The sequence below is a fragment of the Erythrolamprus reginae genome, chromosome 2 (assembly GCF_031021105.1).
Source record: "Erythrolamprus reginae isolate rEryReg1 chromosome 2, rEryReg1.hap1, whole genome shotgun sequence".
NCBI lineage: Eukaryota > Metazoa > Chordata > Lepidosauria > Squamata > Dipsadidae > Erythrolamprus > Erythrolamprus reginae.
Window position 1 is genome coordinate 92,491,699 of NC_091951.1, and position 27,829 is coordinate 92,519,527.

The 27,829-nt window shown below is 40.4% G+C and overlaps 2 protein-coding genes across 3 annotated transcripts in view; one reads left to right on the top strand and one right to left on the bottom strand.

The window, feature by feature from the left end:
* The window catches only part of PARP3 (poly(ADP-ribose) polymerase family member 3), a 28,791-nt gene extending 26,616 nt beyond the window's left edge, over positions 1–2,175 (bottom strand). The window contains exon 1 of the mRNA XM_070738700.1: positions 1,721–2,175. The gene's annotated coding sequence lies outside the window, so the exon portion shown is untranslated. The remainder of the gene's footprint in view (positions 1–1,720) is intronic.
* Positions 1,881–27,221, top strand: RRP9 (ribosomal RNA processing 9, U3 small nucleolar RNA binding protein). 2 transcript variants are annotated; one of them, XM_070738702.1, is made up of 16 exons: positions 1,881–2,187; positions 4,342–4,777; positions 5,570–5,652; positions 6,076–6,176; positions 7,366–7,433; positions 11,100–11,141; positions 14,418–14,544; positions 17,263–17,387; positions 18,192–18,284; positions 18,922–19,022; positions 20,210–20,344; positions 22,608–22,670; positions 22,759–22,904; positions 24,255–24,334; positions 25,927–26,000; positions 26,918–27,221. In XM_070738702.1, the coding sequence occupies exons 2-16, from the start codon at positions 4,691–4,693 to the stop codon at positions 27,021–27,023; spliced, it is 1,431 nt and encodes a 476-aa protein (XP_070594803.1). In that variant the 5' UTR covers positions 1,881–2,187; positions 4,342–4,690; the 3' UTR covers positions 27,024–27,221. The 2 variants fall into 2 exon arrangements, 1 of the variants encoding a protein (XP_070594803.1); XR_011557977.1 differs by lacking the exon at positions 1,881–2,187 and having other exon boundaries at positions 4,614–4,777; positions 22,764–22,904; positions 26,918–27,104.
* The last annotated feature ends 608 nt before the right edge of the window (positions 27,222–27,829 follow it).

Below are 27,829 nucleotides of genomic sequence, written 5' to 3' on the forward strand. Positions count from 1 at the left end.
GAATCAGAAGGAAGGATCCTAAAAAAAGGAACATGTATAATAGAGGATTTTGAAAAGGAGGATAAGGCACACAGGTCTCAACAACTACAAAACGACAAACTTTTCCAAATAAAGATGCTATAAAATATTGAAATGGCCAGATAAGAAAGATCTGCCCAGGATGGTCCAATACTTTTCTGTAGAATGTGCAAGCAATGGAGTGGCACAAAATAATTCATGTCTGTGCCTAAAGATTTGAACAACTGCATACAATCGTTCATAAAAATATATGAAATATATACTGCTCAAAAAAATAAAGGGAACACTTAAACAACAGAATATAACTCCAAGTAAATCAAACTTCTGTGAAATCAAACTGTCCACTTAAGAAGCAACTCGGATTGACAATGAGCTGCTGATACAGTTCTACAGAGGAATCATTGAGTCTGTCATCTGTACTTTATAACTGTCTGGTTTGGTGTTGCAACCCAACAGGACCGACACAGACTTCAGAGGATAATCAGAACTGCAGAAAAAGCAATTGCTGCCAACCTGCCTTCCATTGAGGACCTGTATACTGCACGAGTCAAAAAGAGGGCGGGAAAAATATTTACTGACCCCTCGCATCCTGGACACAAACTGTTTCAACCCCCACCCTCAAAACGTCACTATAGAGCGCTGCACACGAAGACAACTAGACACAAGAACAGTTTTTCCCCGAACGCCATCACTCTACTAAACAAATAATTCCCTCAACATTGTCAGACTTTTTACTAAATATGCACTTCTATTTCTACTAGGTTTTCTCATCATTCCTATCATCCTTTCCCCCCCACTTAGGACTGCATGACTGTAACTTGTTGGTTGTATCCTAAGATGTTTATTAATATTGATTGTTTCTTCATTGCTTATTTGACCCCTATGACAATCATTAAGTGTTGTATCTCATGATTCTTGACAAATCTATATTTTCTTTTATGTGTACTGAGAGCATATGCACCAAGACAAATTCCTTGTGTGTCCAATCACACTTGGCCAATAAAAAAATCTATTCTATTCTATTCTATTATTTTGTTGTCAGGACATTCTTTATACAGAACAAAATATTCAATGAGAATATTTTATTCATTCAGATCTAAGATGTGTTAATTGAGTGTTCCCTTTATTTTTTTGAGCTGTGTAGTCTCACACATTCCATGGGTGAGAAAATATGAAAGCAACCAGGACTCTTGTAAAAACGATAGTAATAATATTTTAAAGATGCTTTTTTCAAGAGGCAACTGGACTGTGTGTCCACTTTTTGTACAATAATTTCTAATTCCTGTGATTTTCTGCCACCATGGGAGTAGCCAAGGAGGATGGGAATCTAGTAGCCTGCAGCTGTAGAAGGCATCAAGATCGTCATAGACAACTAGGTAAACAACCGTTTATAAATCGCATTGAAGTTGTTTGATATTTTTTTTGTCTAAAAGTTGTTGCAGGGCCTCTTTTCAGAGTTAGCTTCAGTAGTAGGAATACCTCCCTAATACCAGGAGTAACACCAAATCTCGTTTTATACGGGGCACTCCTGCCACGCTTGACATTGTTTGCTTTATTGACAAATTCATCCAAGGACAACAAATCAGGGCAGCTGTTGTTCATCTTTCATGGTTCCCTCCGCTGGAAACAAACCATCATAACAAAGTTAAAGCGCGGTCTATTTTTAAAGCCCACCTTCTCCTTGCTTGCTGTACAAACTCACCGGAGGGAAGGGCACGCGGGCCGGAGGGGGAATCTCCTCGTTGGCCGGAGGTCCCAAACGCCGGCACCGGGAAGGCAACTAAAACAAGCCCCGACAAGCCAGAGGTCGTCAGAGAGTGCCGCTGCTTCGCTTCCTGTCCCTCCTGCCGCGTGAGTTCAGCCTTTTGCGGCGCAGCAATAGCAACACGCCACTCTGGGGAGAATGCCAGGCCGGCAGACCGGTGAGGAAAAAGGGCGGACGGCTTGCTTCCCTCTGTCCTCTCCGCTGGCCGCTGAGGAAGTGATTAACTAATCCCGGTGGAAACGCGGGAAGAACCCGGTCGCCAATAGCCCGGTTGAAAGAGATAGATCCGCAGATGATAAGGAGACAGCACACCCTTTCCCCGCTCCCACTCCCTCCGTTTGATTTAACGCGGAAGAATGAATGCCGGCCGCGAGCTTTCTTGAAATCTGGGGTTTATTCACGGGGTTTTATTTTTTATTTTTATTATTATTACACGTCCAGAAAGCGAAGATGGAACTTTTAAGTAACGTCAACTTAGTGCAAACTAAGGAGAAATGTTCTGACAACGAATGGAGCAGCTTGCCTTCAGAAGTTGTGGGTGCTTCCTTGCTGGAAGCTTTCAAAAAAAGACTGGACAGCCATCTGTCGGAAATGGTGTAGAGGGGCTCCTGCTTGAGGATGGGGTTAGACTGGATGACCTACAAGAACCCTTCCAGTTCTGCCATTCTTCTATTCCAATCCAATCCAATTTATTTATTTATTTATCAAAATGTGTACAAGATAATTGGCATGGTACAAACATAAACAAAAGTACAGTAAGTAGGTATAGGTATATTTGGACAATAGGACAGTAACGGTAGGCACAATGGTGCGCTTATGCAGGCCTCTTACAGACCTCTTAGGAATGAGGGTGAGGTTGACTGTAGACACCCTAAGGTTAAAGTTTTTGGGGTTTGGGGAAGAAACCAGTGTCGAGTAGTGCTTTCCATGCATTGATCACTCTATTGCTGAAGTTGTATTTTCCGCAGTCGAGTTTTGAGTGGTTTATGTTGAATTTGAATTTTTTTTGTGTGTGTGTGTTGTTGCAGTTGACGCTGAAGCTGAAGTATTCATGACCAGTAGGACATTATGGTAAATGATTTTATGAACTACATTTAGATCAGATCGAAGGCAACACAGCTCTATGTTTTCTAAGACCAAAATTTTAAGTTTGATGGAATAAGGTATTATATTGCAAACAGAATGGAGGACTCTTCTTGTGAAATATTTCTGGACTCTCTCAATTGTATTTATGTCCGATATGTAGTGCTGATCTCAGATAGGTGAGCTGCATTTGAGGATTGGTCTGTTTTGTATGCTCTGGTTAGCAGTTTAATATTGCCAGAGAAGATTAGGTTAACACTCTTAGTGCCTTTTTGGCAATATTGTTATAATGGGCTTTGACACTTAGGCCATTAGATATGAGTACTCCAGGTTTATTAACAGAGTGAGGGTCGTCTACAAGGTTGTGTCCTCCAAGTTTGTATTTTGTGTTCTGATTCTTTTTGCCAATGTGTAAGACAGAGCATTTATTGGCTGAGATTTGAAGTTGCCAGTTATCAGACCATTGTGATATATGGTCTAAGTCAGTGATTCTCAACCTGATCACTTTGGGGGTTGAACGGCCATTTCACAGGGGTCATCTAAGACCACTGGAATAGACAAATTTCCCATGGTGTTAGAAACTAAAGCTTCTACTCTGCCGCCTTGGAACATATTTTTGCAATCCGACCAATCAAGCTTTTACAGTGGGGGTATCCCTCTGACCTTCCTGCCAATCAGCTTAAATCTCTGTTGGGAGAATTGGCGCTAGACTTATGGTTGAGGGTCACAACATGAGGAACTGTATTAAGGGGTCATGGCATTAGAAAGGTTCAGAACCACTAGTCTAGGTCTTTTTGAAGAGTAGAAGTATTTTTGGTAGTGTTGAATAATTTAACATAGTCAGCAAAGAGAACATAGTTATTTATAATATGATCACTAAGGTCGTTTATGTAAAGAATGAATAGTGTTGGTCCTAGAATGTTACCTTGAAGGACACCACTGTTGACAAGTGCAGGATTTGATAGGGCACTCCCTATTTTAACCATTTGTTGTCTGTTTGACCAGAACAGTTATCCAAGCATGAAGGGGGCCAGTGATGCCATAAGAGTTTTAGTTTTTGAAGTAGTTTGTCGCCTACTACTGAATCAACGGCTTAAGGGTGTCTTTGAGGAGTAAGGATCTATTGTTTGGATGGTTGGTAGATGTGCATGTAATTGAAGTAGTGGTTGTTGAGCTTGAGGTATTGGCTATTGTATTGGAATATGATTCGAGTACATGGAGAGGGGTGGCATACAAATCTAATAAATAATAATAATAATAATAATAATTATTATTATTATTATTATTATTATTTTGAACATTTCTATTCCCTATTCTCTTTTATATTCTATTCTTCATTCGCTTTTCTATTGTATTCTACTCCACTCTACTTTATTTATCCTTTGTAACTTTGTGGGGAAGTTAATAAAGAAATAGCCACAACCCTCTTGCATCGCTTCTGGGTATTCAGCAGCAGTCCTCGCTTCTGTCCTTAGGCAGCATAATCCGCGCTCGACTGTGTAGGGACGGCTCCAAACGGTGGAGAAGGGACGCCTCTCCCCATTCGCCATCCACTTTAGCATCTCCGATCTTCCCATTCAGGGCGCTGGAAGCGCTCCTGTGCATCGTCCTCCAGCCGCCGCCGCCGCCGCCTCCTCGGAAGTAGTAACGGGGCTGGATACGCTCCATTCCTTTGAACCAACGAGAGGGAAGAGACAGAAAGCCTTTTCGGAAGAATGGCAGCCAATGGGCAAGGCCGGAAACCATTTTGTCCAATAGGAAAGCGCCGGAGGTTGGCTCCGGGAGCCACATGTAGGAAGCATTTGCTGGAGAATCCGAAGCGGCATGGCGGCCCCAGGTTCCAAAAAAAGACAGCAAAGACCGCGAGGCGCTTCAGCTTCGGCCGCGGCGGCTGGGCGCAAGAAACGAAAGGTCAGTGCAAGGAAAATAGGAGGCAAGGCAGGTAGGCGACCGAATGAAGGGAAGCGAAGCGGTCATGGAAGAATAGGAAACTTGTGAAAGCAACAAGAGTTATAACAGACTGAAGAAATGGAATGGAAAATTGGTGCAAAGCAGGATATTTATTTATTATTGACTGATTTAAAATGCATGTATACAACTGATTATTTTAAGGCATGTGCATATTGATGTATGGATGGAGCGTGTGGAGAAAAATAAAAATAAATTTCTTTGAAGAAGAAAAAAGAGTTATAACAGAATTTCCGGAAAAGAAATTACTTTACTAAGATATATCAAAAAGTGTACTGCATGCTTGTGGATTTTTTTAAAAGACTAGAATGAAAATAGTAGGGTTGAATTATTAAGTAGTTTGAAGTTAAGGTGGTTACTGTATGTGATGAGTGGTGAAAATAAACCATGTGTTTTATACACACACACACACACACACACACACACACACACTGTATAATTATAATTATATAATGCATGGTTTATTTTCACCACTACATATACATATTTTGTTGATAATGAAATGTATATACACATACACACACATATACATACAGTGTATGTATATACTGTATATATACATACATACATATATACATACATACATACACACACACACACACACAGTATATATAATCAAAATTGACATATTTGGGCCTGTTTATTCCTGCTCCTCCAGCTTTTCAATAACTGAGTGAAGGCATTTATTTAATCAGTTTTGATCTAAAATAAGCCCCCCCCCCCTTTATTTCCCAGGTCCCTGCTGGCGAAGAAAAAGTTTGGCAGAAAGCTGGCTCTAAGTTGAATGAAGAGATCTCTAGTGATTCTGAACCAGATGTGTAAGGATATGTCAAAGTGTCTTGGTATTTTTCTTCTCTAATTAGGAAGCTCATTTAATAAAATTTAGCAACTTGCATAGGAATTTCTTGTGGAGATGGCTGCATGAAGCTGATGATGAGAGAATCGTGCTATGAGATCTTATGATAATATAGCAAGTGGTGGGATTCCTGAAATACAGTTCTTTGAGGCATCACATAATGGCCTGAAAGGTCTGTACTTTAGGAATTCCATAAGATGTAAAATTGAATAAGGTATCACAAATTCACATAAAATTGAGTCAAAGGACTGTATTTTCTTTGAGGGAATTGGACAGTAATTTTCTCTTGTTGACAGATTTAATTTATTTGATTTACTATATGCCGTTCAATCCCATTTGTTACGTGATATAAAGTATTTCTGTGTAAATTGTTTTCCATCTGTAGTTCAGAAAATAAAAATGAAGCAGAAGAAGAAATTGAAGAGACGCCACAGGAGAAGAAACTAAGATTAGCGAAATTATATTTGGAGCAGCTTCGTCAGCAAGGTGAGGAGAAGCTAGATTTAATCTAACTGGACTGTTAAACAATCAGATTAAAAATTTTAATACATTAAATGAAACCAATCTTTCTATCTATTAAATCTGTTCAATACATAGAGCCTCCAGTCTCACTATCGTGACTTTGGGCAGTTTATAAAATTATAAATTGCAGGAATAGGGTATGGCAAGCGTAGTGGAAAGAAGGTCTATGGTGATATGATAGCAGTATTTCAATATTTGTGGGGCTGCTACAAAGAAGTGCATGTAAAGCTATTCTCCAAAGCACCAGGACAAGAAACAATGGATGGAAACTTATCAAGGAGAGAAGCACTTTAGTACTAAGGAGAATTAACAGTTAACAAGTGGTACGACTTGCATTGAGAAGTTGTGGGTGATCCATCACAGAAGGCTTTTAAGAAGAGACTGGACAGCCACTTGTCTGAAATTGTTTGAGCAGGGAGTTGGTCCAAAAGATTTCCAAGATCCTGTCCAACTCTTACTAGGGCATGAGTGACTGAACCTTGGGCCTCCTGGACCATGAAATAGATACAACTGGCATACAACTTGAAATTGCACAAAAGTTAACCTAGCAATGATTGCCACTTGAACATTTGAGCAGGAGTTGCAAACCCGAAAGGAGTTCCAGGTGGTACATTGGGTTTGTCTAAGGCAATGTCATCCATCCAGAACTAAAGATGCTTAATTGCCAAATCCTGTTGGTCCCAAGACCCGAAGCCACTCAGTTTTGCCAAGATTAAGTTGAAGTCTATGGTTTCTCTATCTGTAATTAACAGTATATTAATTATACTGTTAGCCTGTTGTGAACTTTTATTTCTTATTTAACTTTACAATTGTTTGAAAAGTTCCGTCCCAAAAAAGATGGCTGGGAATTCATCTTCAGAAGGGTGGAGATTTTTTTTAAAAAAATATTCTTATGTGTAAAGAAGCCGTAGAAATCAGTTTCCAAAAATTGTATGAACTGGTAAATTTAATATGTGTCTTTTAAATACACTAATTTATAATTTAACTTATTGGAAATATCAAATACTTGGGGGTGAAAAACTCATCCTACAGGGTAAGTGATCGGTTCTGAGCATTGGTTTTACTGAAGGATGTTCTGGATTTGAAATTGATTTCAGATTGGATTCTTTGATTAAGTTAACATAGCTATGTCTATGATTTTTACCACTGGCAGAAGAAGAAAAGGCTGAACAAGAGGCTTTTGAGAAAGATCTGGTTGCTGGCCGATTAAAGGAAGATGTGGTAAGTAGAACATGAGATAGTAGACTGGAAAGAAATTGATGCCTCAGCCTATCCTGAATTGGGCATTAAGAAAGCTTAAACAGCTCCACCTTCCTCATGAACTAAATGGTTTCTTCTCACTGGAGAATAGTGGAATTCATTGCTTCCTATGCTTCAGGCCTTGCAAGGTTCAATTTTAGTGGAGTGTGGGTGTTGCTTTTATAAATCACAATCACTCCTACATAGAGAAAGAAATTAAAAATAAACACAACCCAAGCCTGTTTAGCTATGGTCCATCTTTAAATGTTCCAAAGAGTATGAGAACCTTTAGACATAAAGTCAGTGGTTTGACAGGGAAGTTGTACAGTCTAAGAAGTGATACGCAGAAGGTTTCCTTCCTCTTGTGAATTAAGCATCGTTTCTCAAAATTCAGAAGAAGTAGTGATTTCTCTGGTATTTTTTCAATTTATTTATTTATTTATTTATTTATTATTTGGATTTGTATGCCGCCCCTCTCCGAAAACTCGGGGCGGCTCACAACAAGTGAAAAGACAATCCAATACATGATCCAATTAATTAAAATATTATAAATTTAAGAAAAACCCCTATACTAACATACACACACACAAGCATACCATATATAAATTCAACGTGCCCAGGGGAAGATGTTTAGTTTCCCCATGCCTGACGGCAAAGGTGGGTTTTGAGGAGTTTACGGAAGGCAGGAAGAGTAGGGGCAGTTCTGATCTCTGGGGGGAGTTGGTTCCAGAGAGCCGGTGCCGCCACAGAGAAGGCTCTCCCCCTGGGGCCCGCCAACCAACATTGTTTAGTTGACGGGACCCGGAGGAGGCCCACTCTGTGGGACCTAATCGGTCGCTGGGATTCGTGCGGCAGAAGGCGGTCTCGGAGATATTCTGGTCCAGTGCCATGAAGGGCTTTAAAGGTCATAACCAACACTTTGAATTGTGACCGGAAACTGATCAGCAGCCAATGCAGACTGCGGAGTGATGGTGAAACATGGGCATACCTGGGTAAGCCCATGACTGCTCTCGCAGCTGCATTCTGCACGATCTGAAGTTTCCGAACACTTTTCAAAGGTAGCCCCATGTAGAGAGCATTACAGTAGTCGAACCTCGAGGTGATGAGGGCATGAGTGACTGTGAGCAATGAGTCCCGGTCCAGGTAGGGCCGCAACTGGTGCACCAGGCGAACCTGGGCAAACGCCCCCCTCGCCACAGCTGAAAGATGGTTCTCTAATGTGAGCTGTGGATCGAGGAGGACGCCCAAGTTGCGGACCCTCTCTGAGGGGGTCAGTAATCCCCCCCCCAGGGTAATGGACGGACAGATGGGATTGTCCTTGGGAGGCAAAACCCACAGCCACTCCGTCTTATCCGGGTTGAGCTTGAGTCTGTTGACACCCATCCAGGCCCCAACAGCCTCCAGGCACCGGCACATCACTTCCACCGCTTCGTTGACTGGGCATGGGGTGGAGATGTAAAGCTGGGTATCATTGGCATATTGATGATACCTCACCCCATGTCCTTGGATGATCTCACCCAGCGGTTTCATGTAGATGTTAAATAGCAAGGGGGAGAGGACCGACCCCTGAGGTACTCCACAAGGGAGAGACCTCGGAGTCGACCTCTGACCCCCCACTAACACCGACTGCGACCGGCCAGAGAGGTAGGAGGAGAACCACTGAAGCACAGTGCCTCCCACCCCCAACCCCTCCAACCGGTGCAGAAGGATACCATGGTCGATGGTATCGAAAGCCGCTGAGAGATCGAGGAGCACCAGGACAGAGGATAAACCCCTGTCCCGGGCCCGCCAGAGATCATTCATCAACGCGACCAAAGCGGTTTCCGTGCTGTAACCGGGCCTGAAGCCCGACTGCTGGGGACCTAGATAATCGGCTTCTTCCAAGGACCGCTGGAGCTGGAGTGCCACCACCTTCTCGACAACCTTCCCCATGAAGGGAAGGTTGGAGACTGGACGATAGTTGTTGAGTACGGCTGGGTCCAGGGAAGGCTTCTTGAGGAGGGGGCGCACAAGCACTTCTTTATAGAGTGATGGAAAAACTCCCCTCCCCAAGGAAGCGTTGGTAATCTCCTGGGCCCAGCTCCGTGTCACCTCCCTGCTGGCCGAGACCAACCAGGAGGGACACGGATCCAGTAGACAGGTGGCGGAACTCACAGCTCCAATGGCCTTGTCCACTTCATCAGGTGTCACCAGATCAAACTCTTCCCAGACAGGTGGACAAGTACGTGCCCCAGTCACCTCGACTGACTCATTGTCAGTCGACTCTGTTTTACAATTGGAGTCGAGGTCGGCCCGGATCTGAGCGACTTTATCAGCGAAAAACGTGTTAAACTCCTCGGCACTACTCTGCAAGGGCTCCCCAACTCCCCCCTGGTTAAGAAGCGAGCGGGTCACCCTAAACAGAGCGGCCGGGTGGGATTCCGCTGATGCAATCAAGGCGGCATGATACGCGCATCTTGCCGCCTTGAGCGCCACTTTGTAAGTCTTAATAAAGGCTCTTATTTTATTTATACAACATATAAAATTCAGTTTCCATCAAACAGCATACGATCTGGGTACAGTTGTTTACAAGCAGTCATAATCCACATATTTGTTATAGTATTCATCACAATAATATTGATAATATAATAACAATAATACTTAACATTATCTTCTATAGCCACTCTCCACTTTAACATTTCCTCTTTTTATGTTTCCTCCTTTCCTCCTTTTCCTCCTCCGTTTGTATTGTCTAGCCATTGATCAAGTACATACCATATCAAAAATATTCAGTTTCTTCTTTATTCTTAATAGTAAACGTTAATCTATCAATTTCTGTTCATTCTGATATTTTCTTAATTACATAGAAACATAGAAGTCTGACGGCAGAAAAAGACCTCATGGTCCATCTAGTCTGCCCTTATACTATTTTCTGTATTTTATCTTAGGATGGATATATGTTTATCCCAGGCATGTTTAAATTCAATTACTGTGGATTTACATTCTCATCTGACAGAATGTCATCATTTTGCCATTTTCTTTGCAAATACAATTCTGGCTGCAGTTAATATATGTAAAATCAAATAAATAGTCCTTTTCATATTTTTCCCGTAGGATGCCCAACAAATATGACACTGGTTTTAAGCCTACATGCTGCTTTATCATTTTTTCCAATCATGTATGCATTTGTAGTCTGATAACATAGTGTAATTTATTTTTTATAGCCACAATCACAATTTGTACTCATTCTAGAAAAAAATTTAGGCTGAAAAAGCTGAGTAATTTTGGAGAAGTGACGTTTTATGGGCTTTTTTCACTTAATCCTTAGAAACCAGGTCCTGCCTTACTTCCTTTCAGTCATAAGCCAATAAGGTAATAATACATCTGATACTCAGTGTCAGTTTGGTAGAAGAATGAATTGAAGTTCTTAAATGTGAGATCTCAGAAATTTGCCATTTGTTCATTGATTCTTTTGTTAAAACTGAAAGGAGATTGATCAAGTCCATATAGAAGAATTTAAGAACACCTTAAAAAAGGAAATTAAACCAATTTAATATTTAGCTGTACAGTATGTGGGTACATGAATGAAAGCCACATACTTTTTCCTAATTCATGTATTTTGTGAAGTAGGAAGAGTCAATCTAATTCTATTTTACTTGTCTTCCACAGCTTGAACAGAAAGGGAAATTGCAGAGACAAATTGCCAACAGTGTAAGTAGAAACCTTTTCTTCACAATTGTGCAGAATTTCAAATCACCTTTTACTCTTTTCCTTGAACTACATGTGGTATGACTGCCAACAAATCAGCTTATGGAATCTGTTATTAATTGAGATTATTGCAGGATTTTGCTAGTCTTTATATGTTATTTGACCAGGGACAGAATTATTTAAAACATTTATTCTTACACCCAACTCTGGGCAGTTAATATTGAATTAACAGCCACAAACAACAGAAAAAACCCATAAAACATTGTGCCTGAGGCCATTCATATGCTTATGTATAGTGATGGGCAAACCGAACCCGCACAATTTGGGTCCATACCGAATTTTGCGGTGTTCGTTATGCCGAACCCGAACCCGAATTTTTTTCAAACTTCGGGCAAAGTTCGGGGTTGCGTTCGGCGTTCGGAGCCAGGAATCCAGGAAGTGATCACCTTGGCGTCCTTAGCAACCTGCCGGTGACGTCAAAACTCCGCCTCCGGAATCTCTTCGTGGGAGGGATTCCCCGTTCGGGTTCATTTCGGGTTCGGACAAATTTTGCGTAAAGTTCATCCAAACTTGCCGAACCCGAACACCGTTGGGTTCGCCCATCACTACTTATGTAATAATTTTTTAAAAGATGAGTTTATCGTAATTCCCTGAGATAATCCCTGAGACTTCAATGCCATGGCAAATCTTCAGTGCCTGCCCAGTCTTGAATGTCTGGCAAGGTAAAAGCCATCTAGATCTTGAAGGTTATGCCATTTTACAAAAAATGGGCCGCAACATAGGAGCACATTGTGTAATATAGGGGACAAATATGCCTATCCTGTTGGATCCAGTGGGGCAGAGTGAAATGACAGAAGAAAGGTGGTTCTACAGATAATCCGGCTTTCTGCCATGAAGGCCTTTAGGTGATAAGCAACACTTGAATTGCCTCCATAATTGCCTAGTAGCCATTGCAGAATATTGACATGTTGTATCCAAAATAGGGAGGCACATCATAAAACTACCCACCCTGGCATGTTCCAGATCGGTTGCAATTTCTGAGTAATTTTCAGAAGCATACAGTTGATATCTAACCTTGTGCTGGTGCATTGACTCACCTAGTAGCTTTATGTATATATTAAATATGAATGGAGAGAAAATCCTGAGGAATACTGCAAAAGAAGATTGAACCTCTCTCCCTCACTAACACCAACTGGAATCTCCTCTAGAACAGTGGAGGTCAAATGAACGTTTCCCAGGGGTTGCCTAAGACCATGGGAAAAGATAAATTTCCCATGGTGTTAGGAACTAAAACTTCTATTCTGGTGCCTTGGAACATATTTTTATAATCCAACCAATCAGCCGTTTACAATGGGGGTGTCCCTCTGACCTTCCTGCCAATCAGGTTAAAGCTCTGTTGGGAGAATTGGCACTAGACTTATGGTTGGTGGTCACCATACCATGAGGAACTATATTTATTTATTTATTTATTTATTTATTTATTTATTTATTTATTTATTTATTTATTTATTTATTTATTTATTTATTTATTTATTTATTTATTTGATTTTTATGCCGCCCTTCTCCTTAGACTCAGGGCGGCTTACAACATGTTAGCAATAGCACTTTTTTAACAGAGCAAGGCTATTGCCCCCACAATCCGGGTCCTCATTAACTATATTAAGGGGTCACAGCATTAGAAAGGTTGAGAACCACTGTTCTAGAGGAATGAAAACCACTGCAGTGTTATGCCCCTATTCTGACTCCTGCCTGGAGCTATTCTGGAAGAATATCATGATTTATAGTAGCAAAGGCCACAGAGAGATAAAGAAGTAGCAGATCAGATGCACCATTACTATTCTGATCCCATCAGTGTTCATCCTCAAATGTGATCAATGCCATGTCACTGCAGCATCTAATTTGATGTTCTTCTCATAAGCCAACACCCAAAAAATTAAAGTACAGACAAAAAATATTCAATAGCATTGTAGGCAGCACTTTTTTTGTGAGGAGGAGGCAGACCACTAGCTTCTTCAGTGCAGGAATTTCCAGCTTCATGAAACAGGGATGAATTCTGCCTTGCCCCATCATACATTTTTCCCCAAGAAGACTTTCATGGGATCTAATATATAAGTTGTTCTGTCGGGCTCCCTAATAGGAGCCTCCCGAAAATTCAAGGATACAAATTTCAGACACACACACACACACGTTTGAAAATTCAAAACAATGTTCTTTATCACAAAAGTCAAAATAAACTAAGCACTCTTTTTGTATTGCAAAGAACACTCTTCCCAAAACAACTGGGTAGTCTGTACTATTTCCTTTAAGCAGTCATTGAGTACTTAGCCAGCAGCTGTGGAGAAACTTCACACCCCTTCTTCTTCCAACAAAGGGAGACACATACACGCTGCTCTGCTTTGGTTTCAAAGGCGTGAAAAAGCAACAAAGTCCAGCACACAAGATTCCTGACGAAACTGCAACAGATATTCTTCCACAATGGCCAAACCCACATGCTGCTATTTATAGCAGCAGCCCTAATTACTGGAGCCCCACCCAAACACAAGTGGCCTCCCTTATTTCCTGTAATATGTTCTTACTTGGTCTCCACTACGCATAATCCTGCGCTTGCGTGGGTCCAACGTGTCATCATCTGAAGCTATAGAAGATAAGGAAGATTGACTGCCTTGGCTGTGTGCCAAGCCCTCCTCTGCCGAGTCACTCCCACCTTCTTCTTCGTCCGAGGAAACTAAACTCTGAACTGATTCTGTCGGCAATAACACAGGCCTGTGACATACTGAATTTTCCCCTGCATCCACCTCCCCATTCCCTGGGGCAGGAGCTGGGCAGAGCTAACTACAACAATAAGTGATCCTAGAGATTTAGACACTTTTACACACATTGGCTGAATTCTCTCTTTGTTCTCCAGCAGTACTCCAGGCCTCCCTTCTACTATTTTATATTCCAGAGTTCCTCTGAAAATGAGGGCTCCCAAGGATGCACAAATGGGGAGAGGTTGCCAAATGCAGTCCCATTCAAGACTGTTGTGATTAAGACCTCAGTTGAACAGTGCATCGGCAACCCCGGCTCTCTCAGAAAACTGACAGAATACGTTAGATACTTGGGGCAGACCAATGAAATAGATCCTACTACTTTGGTGTTGAAAATTAGGCAATCGGATTCCAGTTAACACTTCAGTGTAACTTCAGTGATATCTCAGCACTGAACAAGTTGGTATGCTGCCATTTATTTCATTGGTATTTGTGGTTCAGATTGCTGATGTAACTGGTATTCTCTGAATAGTTGCAGCCTCCAGACATATCTGACATCAAGGTACTACGAGGTCACCAGTTGCCCATCACCTGCCTAGTCATTTCTCCTGATGACAAATACATTTTCTCTGCATCCAAAGACTGTTCGATCATCAAATGTAAGTTATTTTCTGCAAAAGACAATAAACTACAAGAAAGAAGCGACATGAAAGAAAGTATTATAAACTTATATAAATTTATATTTTTATAACCCTATAAACATTTATTGTGAGCCACCTAGGCGAAGGGCGGCATATAAATCTGATTAACTGAGTAACTGAGAGTCAATTCTAAATGCTGATGGCCAAGAATTGTAACCAGCATGTTTTTAAAATAGCTACACTATTCTTAAAATGCTCCTTTCCATTGATGTATTACCAAGCTATTTTGATATTTTTGACTTACTCTTAAAAACATAGAAACATAGAAGTCTGACGGCAGAAAAAGACCTCATGGTCCATCTAGTCTGCCCTTATACTATTTTCTGTATTTTATCTTAGGATGGATATATGTTTATCCCAGGCATGTTTAAATTCAGTTACTGTGGATTTATCTACCACGTCTGCTGGAAGTTTGTTCCAAGGATCTACTACTCTTTCAGTAAAATAATATTTTCTCATGTTGCTTTTGATCTTTCCCCCAACTAACTTCAGATTGTGTCCCCTTGTTCTTGTGTTCACTTTCCTATTAAAAACACTTCCCTCCTGGACCTTATTTAACCCTTTAACATATTTAAATGTTTTGATCATGTCCCCCCTTTTCCTTCTGTCCTCTAGACTATACAGATTGAGTTCATTAAGTCTTTCCTGATAACGTTTTATGCTTAAGACCTTCCACCATTCTTGTAGCCTGTCTTTGGACGGTTCAATTTTGTCAATATCTTTTTGTAGGTGAGGTCTCCAGAACTGAACACAGTATTCCAAATGTGGTCTCACCAGCACTCTATATAGCGGGGTCATAATCTCCCTCTTCCTGCTTGCTATACCTCTAGCTATGCAGCCAAGCATCCTACTTGCTTTCCCTACCACCTGACTGCACTGTTCACCCATTTTGAGACTGTCAGAAATCACTATCCCTAAATCCTTTTCTTCTGAAGTTTTGTAATCAATCTTCCAATTTTAACTACTGTGTGGCAATTTGGTATTTCTTTATGCACAAGGTTTGTTTATACACCTGGCATAAATAAACATTCTATAGAGTAAACATTTTGGAACCCTTATCTTTCAGCAGAGCATTTATTTGTCAGTCTCTATTGTGTCTGCATGCAAGTTGGCATTGTTCTTCCATGCCAAGATAGGGGAAGGTGGGAGTGATCAGTGGCCTGCTGCACATAAGTTTTCATTGTTCTTTGAGGCCAAGGTTGAAGAAATCTGCTACAAATTGTACTACAGAGTTGGGGTAGCTCATAGGTAATTTTGGAAAATACTTGAGCGATTTTTTAAAAGAATGTCTTCATCGTGTAGATCTCAAACAAGTGGCAGAATGTGCGAAAAGGTGAGGGCCATACACCAGGTGTGAGACTCATGCCTCTTCTGGGTGATAAATCTGGTTAAGGAAAGTGGTTTATGCCACTGTGAGAGGGATGTGTCACTTCCCCAGTAATAATAATGACAATAACAATGGGAGGCGGAGGAAGGGGAGAAGAGGTGTGACTCAGATAGGCTGCTTCTCAATAGAAGCACTTTATCGAACAGCTTCCCTTTGGAACTTAGGTTTGCCCTTAAATGTCCCAGTCTTCTGGAAACTCCTGAAAATTGAGTTACCTCTCGGGATGTAGATTGCAGAGCATTGCGTCAAGCCACTTGGTTTATGAGATATTGGAGTTAGGTTGGAATAATTAGCTTGGCCTCCACTTAGATCACTTTTGTAAAATTTAATTCTTTAGTAGATCTTGGTGTGGTGAACAGCAGCATTCAGCAAAGGTTACCCGGAAGGTGGGATTGGCAGAAATAATTATTAATCAATTAATATGAATCTTGAGAGTGAGCCAGGATCTTACTAATAGGGTTTTAGTTATTTCTTTTAATATTAGATTTGTCCCACTATAATATTGTTTTTATCATTGTTGTGAGCCGCCCCGAGTCTTCGGAGAGGGGCGGCATACAAATCTAATTTTTATTATTATTATTATTATTATTATTATTATTATTATTATTATTATTATTATCATCATACTTAACATATTTGAATCCTTTTCTGTACATTAGTTCACTGCTCAAAAAAAAATAAAGGGAGCACTTTAATCAACATAATGTAACTCCAAGTAAATCAAACTTCTGTGAATTCAAACTGTCCACTTAGGAAGCAACACTGACTGACAATCAATTTCACATGCTGTTGTGCACATTCAGCTTTGTACAGAACAAAGTATTCAATGAGAATATTTCACTCATTCAGATCTAGGATGTGTTATTTGAGTGTTTCCTTTATTTTTTTTGAGCAGTATATATTTGCAGTTGAAGTGAATGAAGTGCAGTTCCTGAGTCTCTTACTCATGTTTTTCAGGCAGTTGAAGCATGGTGGAAGATTACAGTTTTTTCTCAAATTATGGATTTTAATGAAATAAGTTTCAATTTTCTGGCTTACTTTGTTTATTTGTTTGTTTGTTTGTTTGTTTGTTCGTTCGTTCATTCATTCATTCATCCATCCATTCATTTATTTATTTATTGGATTTGTATGCCGCCCCTCTCCGTGAACTCGGGGCGGCTAACAACAGTGGTAAAAACAACATGTGACAATCCAATACTAAAAACAGCTAAAACAGCTTACTTCCTTTAACGTGTTAGAAAAAGAATTGTAAAGTTTTGAAACCTGACTTGAGCATCTTTATGCTGCAGGGGATGTTGAGAGTGGAAAGAAGCTCCATGTGATACATAGAGGAAAAAAGGGGGCAGAAAGCAGCCATGCCGGACATACCGCACACATCATCTCAATGGCTGTCTCGTCAGATGGCAAATTCCTGGTAAGAAGAAGTGTTTCTTCTGCTACGCTGAGGAAAAGAAAGCAGTGTTCTAGCAGTGTTCTAGCAGTGTTGACAGAGATTTCTTGTTTGTTTTCTCCTCTGTGTTGCAAAAATGATGCTTTTTGTGGTGGCTGGTGATCTTTTAGTATAGTAGAGACATTCTTCTTCATGGTTCTTTAAACTTTGTTCAATAGATCCTTCTATATCAGAGGTATCAAACTGGATTTCTTTGAGGGCCAGATCAGCACTGTAGTTCATCTCCGCAGGCTGGCCCAGGGTGGGGGGAAGAGATGGGACGGACGCCTCCTGCAGCACTTTTCCAGGCAAAACAGAGTGTCTGTGTGTGTTGGGGGGGGGGGGGCTTATGCAACCCCATTGTGCCCTGTTTTCGTTGCCAGAAGTATGGTAGACCAGTCTTTTGCTAATTCCAGACCGGCCTCATGAGCCAGATTTAATATGAGTTATCCGTCCACCCTGTTCAGTGCTGTGGGATCCGTGTTTCTTCGGGAAATTTGGATATAATAGGTACCTCTATTCAAATAGATAGTTAACCTCCCTTTTTGCTCCAGGCAATTCTATTCCTTTATTCCAGCTGGACTCCCTTTCTCAAAAAAACAAAAGGCAGTTCAAGAATGAGGTGTTTGAGTTATGTGACTGTAAGGAAACCATTGTCATAAAAATAAGTGGGTCCAGAAGGCTGAGACATCTGAATTTCTATAACTGCAGACCCATTACACAGAATGTGTGTGTAATGTGATAAAAGATGAGAGAACTGAGCGGGGTCTTTTTATGTGTCGCTTCTAGGCCACAGGTGACAGGAACAAACTCATTATGATCTGGGAAGCTGCAACCTGCAGACACCTCTATAAGTTCACAGGCCATCGTGATACTGTATCGGTAAGTGACCACAATCTCTAGAGGTATTCGTATTTATAAAGTGGAGTCAGGATATAGGAGGAATGTGTTTATGGGTGCTACTACTGTGTCTTTCAAAAAGAATGTAACAGTTGAAATGATTTTACAACAATCTGGAAAATTATTTGTAAAAACAAGTTGCACTCCCCAGTCAACCATCAGCCAAAGTGATTTGAATGCTTTTTGCTGCATAGATTTTTCTACAATAATATTATTTTTAACAGTTCTGTTCTTTTGTAAATTGTCCGTATCACGGGGAAGCAAAATAATTTAAATATTAAAAAAAAAAGAGGAATCAATGTTAAATATATTGATGCAAAGATTTGCATCCCCTCTGCTCTTTAACATCCCCCCCATCCAAACATGAAAATTTCTGCTTAAAGTATAATGAGTACGGTGTAACAAAATATATATTTTTAATCTTGTTTGATTAAACAAGTGTACATGATGGTTATTCCACCCATTCTTTGTATGTGTTGTTCGCTCTCTAAGAGAGAAATCCACATTTCCCTCTGGGACAATTAGATTGGATGTGGTAAAGAAATCAAAGATTAATTCTGTCTGCCTTTGGGCCCAGCTCACTCCACCTCTTCCTCTCTTCACGCTTTCTCCCTTTCAGGGCCTATCTTTCCGCAAAGGCACTCACCAGTTGTACAGCGCCTCCCATGACCGCTCAGTCAAAGTGTGGAACGTGGCAGAGAATGCATATGTTGAAACATTGTAAGGAACAGGTTTTTTTTAATATTTATTTATTTATTTATTAGATATGTATGCTGCCCCTCTCCATAGACTCGGGGCGGCTAACAACAGTAATAAACAGCATGTAACAAATCTAATGTTTAAAGTAATTTAAAAAAACCCTTATTATAACCAAACATACAGACAAACATACCAAGCATAAATTGTATAGGCCTAGGGGGAAAAGGGTAGCTCATTTCCCACATGCCTGACGATAGAGGTGGGTTTTGAGGAGCTTACGAAAGACAAGGAAGATGGGAGCAATTCTGATCTCCGGGGGGAGCTGGTTCCAGAGGGTCAGGGCCACCACAGAGAAGGCTTTTCTCCTGGGTCCCGCCAGACGACATTGTTTAGTTGACAGGACCCGAAGTAGACCGACTCTGTGGGACCTAACCGATCGCTGGGATTCGTGCGGCAGAAGGTGGACCCGGATGTATTCTGGTCCGATGTCATGAAGGGCTTTGAACGTTATATACCTGCAGAATTAGTGATATGCACATAGCATGTTTCTGACCTATGAAAACTATATTCTATAATGATCAGAGACAACAGGAGGCAGAATTCATGTATCATTAATACATTGATATACTGATTCAGAGGAACTCTTTTATTAACTCGTATTCTAACATATTAATAGCATGGCTCCAGACTAGAGTTTCCCAAATTGTGGCCTTTCAGATTTCAGAATCTCTAGCCCAGCATTTCTCAATCTTAGCAACTTTTAAGATATATGGATTTCTACTCCCAGAATTCTGCTACCCAACGTTCTGGGTAAATGAATAATATGAGTTCAAGTCCATACAATTTAATGTTTTTGAGAAACGCTGCTCTAAACAATAAGGGGATTTTGGGCTGGGAATTCATGGAGTTGCTGTCTCAATGGAACTTGAGGTGATCACCTTGGAGAAAGTTGCCCAAGTTCATTGTGACAGGAATCTATAGGTCCTCATTGGTATGAAGCAATGATAAATGAAAGAGCTTGTGTGTTATTGTTGCAAAGCTTTTAAAAGAAACTAACTCTGTTCCCTCTTTATTCATGTAGTCATTCAGAGAGCCAGGGTTTGCTGAATATGCTGGTGTCTACATAGCTTGTCAAAATACCCAAGTGAAATACTGGATTCTCAAACATAGACAGGCCATAATTGAATCTCATCCTCTCTTCTCCCAAGGTTTGGTCATCAAGATGTGATCACAGGTCTGGATAGTCTGAGCCGGGAGTGCTGTGTCACCTCAGGAGGGAGGGATGGCACTGTCAGAATCTGGAAAATCGCTGAGGAGTCCCAACTTGTGTTTTATGGACACCAGTAAGAGTGTGAATCATTGCCTACTCAAGCTTCTTTTACAAAACATATTGTTTCAGAGAGAAATCTACAGTATATGCAGCCTATTACAGAAAAAGAATAAGCTACCACAATGTGCTTTGTTGCATCTGTTATCATGAAAATTAAATGTATTGAATTATTTTTTTAAAAAAATTAGGCTGTGGTCAGCTGTAGTTCTAATTTATCCGATCAAATTATGTTTAGACCTTTTAATAATAATTAGATCAAATATTTTTTAGATATTTTAAAGAACTTATTTTTAATCCTCTCTTGGAACTGGGTGAATCTATAGCTTCATGTTGCAGTCATTTTAGGTTTCCATTCAAGCTGTTTGAGAAGGTTGAGGGAATTATAAAAATGAGGTGAGATCTCAAGTGAGATGAAACAAAGTACAGTGGTACCTCATCATACGAACTTAATTGGTTCCAGGAGGAGGTTCGTAAGGTGAAAAGTTTGTAAGATGAAATAATGTTTCCCATAGGAATCAATGTAAAAGCAAATAATGCGTGCAAATCCTTCAGGAAAATCCCAAACTTTAAAAGGGAGGCGAACAGAGGGCAGGGAGGAGCAGCTAAAGGGGGCGGGTGGAAGAAGCAAGGCTAGGCTAAAGGGTGAGTGGGAAGGAAGAAAGGCAAGGGGGGCGCCCCTCCCTTTTCTTTCTTCAAAAGACACCGTTTCAGTTCCTTTGCAAGCACATTGTTCTCTGCAAAAAAATTTCCTCCCCCAAGCTGCCCCTCCCTCCTCCCTTTTCTTTCTTCAAAAGACACCGTTTCAGTTCCTTTGCAAGCACATTGTTCTCTGCAAAAAAATTTCCTCCCCCAAGCTGCCCCTCCCTCCTCCCTTTTCTTTCTTAAAAAGATACCCTTTCAGTTCCTTTGCAAGCACCCTTGTTCTCTACAAAAATTTTCCTCCCCCAAGCTGCCCCTCCCTCCTCCCTTTTCTTTCTTAAAAAGATACCCTTTCAGTTCCTTTGCAAGCATCCTTGTTCTCTACAAAATTTTTCCTCCCCCAAGCTGCCCCTCCCTCCTCCCTTTTCTTTCTTAAAAAGACACCCTTTCAGTGCCTTTGCAAGCACGTTCTCTGCAAAAAGTTTCCTCCCCCAAGCTGCCCCTCCCTCCTCCCTTTTCTTTCTTAAAAAGACACCCTTTCAGTGCCTTCGAAAGCACATTGTTCTCTGCAAAATTTTTCCTCCCCCAAGCTGCCCCTCCCTCCTCCCTTTTTTTTCTTAAAAAGACACCCTTTCAGTGCCTTTGCAAGCACGTTGTTCTTTGCAAAATGTTTCCTACTCCAAGCAGCCCCTCCCTTTTCTTTCTTCAAAAAAGGGGGGGAAAAGAAACCCCTTCATCCCAGCAGCAGCTGCTTGGGTTCGTAAGGTGAAAATAGTTCGGAAGAAGAGGCAAAAAAATCTTAAACACCGGGTTCGTATCTTGAAAAGTTCGTTAGAAGAGGCGTTCATAAGATGAGGTATCACTGTACTAGAACTAGAAGAGGAAATGACATGGTCAGGAAAGCACTGTTTTTGAGTCGGACCTTTCCCAACAAAAGGACTCACTCTCCAATCCATATGATTTTTGACCTGTTATGCAAATGTGAATCACTTTTAGTACATGAAATGGCCACTCTGGCGAAGGATAATCTTTATATTTTGCAGCACACACAAAAAGGCTCTCATGAAATAGGGACAGGCCCACTTTTTGAAAGTGAGAAATTCACTTTCTAAAACATTTCCAGCACTGTGTGTTTTTAAAATGAAAATTTAGAAGCGCAACTCTTTAAAGCAGCTGAAGCACCCCCCCCCCCCCCCTTTGTGTGAAAGCACTGACAAATCTCTTCTGGATCATTTTTAAAGTCTGCATAGTCATGTCCAATATTGGGGGCTTGTTTATTAGTTAGTTTTTGCTAAAAACCAGGAGCACAAGTGTTTTGCAATATAGTCATGGAGGGCTCTAGAGAACAAGTTACAGAATGCTATGGATTTCCTAGCTGAAGATTATTCTTCTTGGCTGAATGGATGTTATTCAAATGCTTTATCTCCGTAATAGGAACATCCTTCTATCTAGGGAATGCTTGAGAGATCTTGCTTTTTTCCACCTCTTGTGCAATTTGTAGTTAAAAACTTGAGTGTCTTTCATTATAAAATATATGCTCCGAAGCACATAGTGTAGGTTGATTACTAGGAGCCAGGAGTATTTGCATGGCTGATTTATTAAGTATTTATTAAGTATGGCTTCCTTTTTCCCATTAGGGGTTCAATTGACTGCATCCAGCTCATCAATGAAGAGCATATGGTGTCTGGTGCAGATGATGGGTGAGTGTACGTTGAAACTGTAAACTCAGTAAAAGTAAAATCAAGTGATTCCCACGTGATAGGTAATGATTGTGATTTTATTTCCAAGGTCAGTTGCCCTCTGGGGTCTGTCCAAAAAGAAACCATTAACAGTAGTGAAGCGGGCCCACGGTTTTCATGGCACGCAGGGCCTGGAGCAGCCATTTTGGATCTCCTCAGTTGCTGGTTTGCTGAACAGTGACCTCATAGCTACAGGTGACAAGTGATATTTGTCTTCCTTTTCCTGTTGCCTTTGGGTCTAGGACCCTGATAATGCTCTTTTTCCTGACATTAATAAAAAAGCCAGTGCAGTATTTCAATTTAAAATCATTTATACAGCTCTAGGAAAAATCACATGTATAAATACTTAAAGTGCATCCCATTATTTATGGTGGAGCTTACTTCTCAGTAGATCTGTACATGATTGTCCTACTACCATATTTTTAAACAATCTTCTGATTCCCAGCAATCAATCAAGGACATTCCAAGATACTTATAAATTATATTCAGCGGTGTTCACTGCTCTGACTTTGCTGTTTCAAGTTTTGCTAGGATGTGTCTCTGGTTAGTTTTGCTAGGATGTGTCTCTTCTGATATCCCAGATCTCTGCTTTGGGCTCCATTATTTTTGTAGTTCTGAAAGCAATATCAGTAGCACTTAGACTGAATACCATTCCATAGTGCTTTACAGCAGTACAGAGTAGGCATATTGCATCCAACCTTTTACTGACCTTGGAAGGTTGGAAATCTGAGTGAACCTCAAGTCCGTCGGCATTGAATTCCAGGCTGTGAGCAGAGTTAGCCTTGCAATACTGCAATCTAACTGCTGCACCACCAGGGCTCTGATGTCTTGGTCTTGATGTCAGAGGATAATAATGGTTGCAGATAAATGCTTGGATGTATAAACTTGGGTCAGTAGGTTATTCCTATTAAACAGATCATGAAGCAGAGACTGAGAACCTGATATTCCTGAACTTCCCGCAAGATTGCCTCCAAAATTTACTGCTGTCTTATAATTCTTAAACTATCAGAAAGAGAAAATGATTAAATACATGGGAGGTAATAAAATAATAAAATAAATACATTAAAAAATTGGTTTTGGCCTGAGCCATTCTCAGGTCACAGAAGTGTGGTCCATGGCTAGAGTAACGATCTGAAAGGAAATCTTAGTAGTGTAGAATTTTATGAATGTTCCTAGTACAAATAAAGAGCATGTAATTATATTCTATTGTGGCTAAGAAGCACCAGTCTACCTGCTTTTTAGCTAGAATCATAGATAGCTGCTAGACTTTTTAAAATTACATGCTGTACATTTGTATATGGTATACAGTAGTATACTAAAGTTCCTCATGCTTAACTTTATGTTCATCGGGGTAAGAAAATAACAGCAACAGTTACAATAATGTCTTAAATTGGGAAGGAAAAAAGTTAGATTGAGGTTCATCCATTAATCACTAGTTCTAGGTTCTTCAGGAACTTCACCTGGAGAAATAGGAAAGTGTCACTGAACTAGACTTTTTAAACTGAATGTGAACATAAAAAATATTATATGCTCTGCTTTTGACAGGTTCCCACAGTGCCGGTGTGAAATTGTGGAAATGTGGTGAAGGATTTAGGAAGCTGCAGCTCCTCTTTGAGATTCCCTTGGTGAGGAAACTGATTTGAGCTGTGGGCTTAACTTCCAATTTAAACTTTTCTAGCTTGAGATTCATATTAAACTAGTTTAAGAAACAAATGGAGCAAGAGGAAATAACAGTGTGGAGTTGCTGCAGGTGGACTGAACCTGGGAACTCTATGCAGGAGTTGCGTTTTTAGTTTTAGTTACACTTTTTTTAGCTTGTTCCCCTTCTATCACAGGTTTATCTTCCAGGGATCCTCTTAAGGATCCTCTTAAGGAATACAAGGTTACATAGTGTAGATGAAATGTTTTGAACGTTACAGGAATCTACTTTAATGATTATTTATTATTATTATTTATTAGATTTGTATGCTGCCCCTCTCCGAAGACTCAGGGCGGCTAACAACAATATAAAAAGACAATGTAAACAAATCTAATATTAAAAACAATCTAAAAAACCCCAATTTAGAGAACCACTCATACATACAAGCATACCATGTATAAATTCTATAAGCCTAGGGGGAAGAGAAATTTCAATTCCCCCATGCCTGACGACAGAGGTGGGTTTTAAGGAGCTTGCGAAAGGCAAGGAGGGTGGGGGCAACTCTGATATCTGGGGGGAGCTGGTTCCAAAGGGTCGGGCTGCCACAGAGAAGGCTCTTCTCCTGGGTCCCGCCAAACGACATTGCTTAGTCGACGGGACCCGGAGAAGGCCAACTCTGTGGGACCTAACTGGTCGCTGGGATTCGTGCGGCAGAAGGCGGTCCCGGAGATATTCTGGTCCAATGCCATGAAGGGCTTTATAGGTCATAACCAACACTTTGAATTGTGACCGGAAACTGATCGGCAACCAATGCAGACTGCGGAGTGTTGGTGTAACATGGGCATGCCTTGGGAAGCCCGTGATTGCTCTTGCAGCTGCATTCTGCACGATCTGAAGTTTCCGAACACTCTTCAAAGGTAGCCCCATGTAGAGAGCATTACAGTAGTCGAACCTCGAGGTGATGAGGGCATGAGTGACTGTGAGCAATGAGTCACTTGTTGTGTGTATAAATGAGTTCTTCCTCAATAACTTATGGAAGCTAATCCATATTGCAGCATAACCAAATAGTTAAACCCCAAAGGCTTCCGTTTGGGCAGTCAGGAGCACTTAGCCTGATACAGAAAACAGATGTTTGCAGATCACCTGCAGCCTTTTAGTGGCTGTTGCCTATAAGTGGCAGGTTGCTGCGGAGTGTCCTCTTGAGTTGGAAAAGGAGTTTCCCAGCATCTAGCAAATGGGATGGAGCAGGAGGCCTTCATTACTGTAATTCAGATGAAAAGTTTGCTCATCTTTAACCTTCATGTGGACCCCTTTTTCAAATTTCCAGCAACTCATAACTGGGATTCATTTAGTCAACTGACTTCTTATGGTTGGAAAGCAAAAATTAATTTCTGTCGCTATTCAAATAGAGGCCAAAGACTTAAAGATTAACATTTAATGTGACAGAAATGGCAGAAACCAGGGTGGGCCCTTACACATTTAAGGACTTCCAAATTTCCCAAGCAGCACAGCAAGCGAAAAAACAATTACCATATTTGTTTTTTTCAAAAAAAATCTCGGTTTGGTTTTTTTTTCCAGATTGGCTTTGTTAATAGCTTGAAATTTGCAAATTCTGGAAACTTCCTAGTTGCTGGAGTCGGGCAGGAACACAGGTACGTGCACATGGATTTCCATTCACAACGGCAAACAGCCTTTATACATATTCTCTCCGGTATTCAAGGTCAAATATACGCTCTTAAAAAAAGTATCCTAGGCTGTTCCCCCAAGGTTTTTGTGGGGGTTTTTTAGAAAATAGATTGAGATTTGGGCTAGACTTAAAATTGTTTTCAGTAGAAATTATTCCTGGAAGTGTCCACTGGCAGGTGATTATGTAGAAAATGCTGATGAACTCTCAAATAGGGATTTATGTTTGTAGCAAGACATTTGCTACAAACAGGGAGAAATTTGGGCATGGCAGAGAGGTATCTTCCTTTGCTTTGGTAGTACCCTGACTTCGTTAATCATAAGAGTAGCTCTCTTATGCATTAATACCAAATTGTAGGTAACCCTGAGGGGTTTTTAGTTGCAAGGATCATAACAATGAGCTTTTATTCGGAATAGAGGCCAGTAAGAGGTGTGAAATTGACTGCCTTCTCCTAATTTGGGGATTGAGATATAAAACCTTGCTGTGAAAACCAGTGGTGGGATTCAGCCAGCTCTCTCCGGATCATGTAGAACGGTAGTGGTGATTGTGGAGGTTCTGTCCACCCGGACGTAATGTGAAAGCAAAGCACGTGCTCACATTTGCAAACCAGTAGGGAAAGTAAGTGAATCCCACCTCTGTGTGAAGGCAGAAGAAAGAACTGTCCTTGTATTAATGCTTTTAATTTCAGTCTTGTCAGTGTCTTATTTGTCCTATTATAATTTTTTGGGTTTTATTTTCTGAAATGTGTACATTTTCCAGAATAATTGCCTACATATATGAATAACAAAATGCTTCCTTCAGCCTTTTTTGTAGATTTTCTATTTCAAGCCGACCAACAGAATGTTCCATAAGCAGATACTTTATTTTTTCTGGGTTGTATTTCAGGTTGGGTCGTTGGTGGAGGATTAAAGAAGCCAAGAATAGCATTTGCATTATTCCACTCAAGAAGATCACAGCAGACAATTCACAGAAATCGTCTGAAGGCTCCTAATGCTTTCTTTCTGCAAATCTTGTTCAGAAATCATGAATTACCTTATATATTATATATTAAAGCTATCTTGTGTTTCTAGAACGAAGAGGTCATTTTGATATTTTTTTCCCATTTTTATTTCACTGTATGGATCAATCACACTAATCTCCTAATGCTCTTCTGGAAACGGAAACATTTTGCATTAAACCATAAAATTGACTTCCTTGGTCTTGGATTAGCATTTTGTGTTACCTCAACCATTCTGTATAGTGTCAGACTTTTTCAGTCCTGGAGTCAGGTAAGACATGTATTTCAAGCTCTGTAATCTTTGGCAATTCAGATCTGTTCTGACAATACATGGTAGTTTATGATCTCCATATTCTCTATGTGGGAATTAACAATACACTGATATGCATTTTATTAGAAGAAAAAGTTGTTCACTAGGACTTAAATTTCCTTCAGCCCTGAAGTAAAAAAAATGTGTTTGATGACTGCCATGGGTGATTAGAAAGGACAACACAAAAGAAAAAAAAGGGGGGGGGAGGACACACTGTTTTAACTTTTTTAGCACCTTCAACAATAATTACAGTGAAAAGGCACAAAAAATGTACTTAGACCTACAGTACATGTACTGTATATGAAATTACTTTTTCCTGCATTAGAACCAGTCTTTTGCTTGTTTTATTTAAAACATTTACATAGCTTCCTATCTTATATTGAACTCGGAGAAGCTTCCAATCAACAATTAAAACAATATCAATAATACATATATATATCTATTAAAACCACAAACATTAAAAATCTCTCACCTAAGCTCTTCCGCTTGG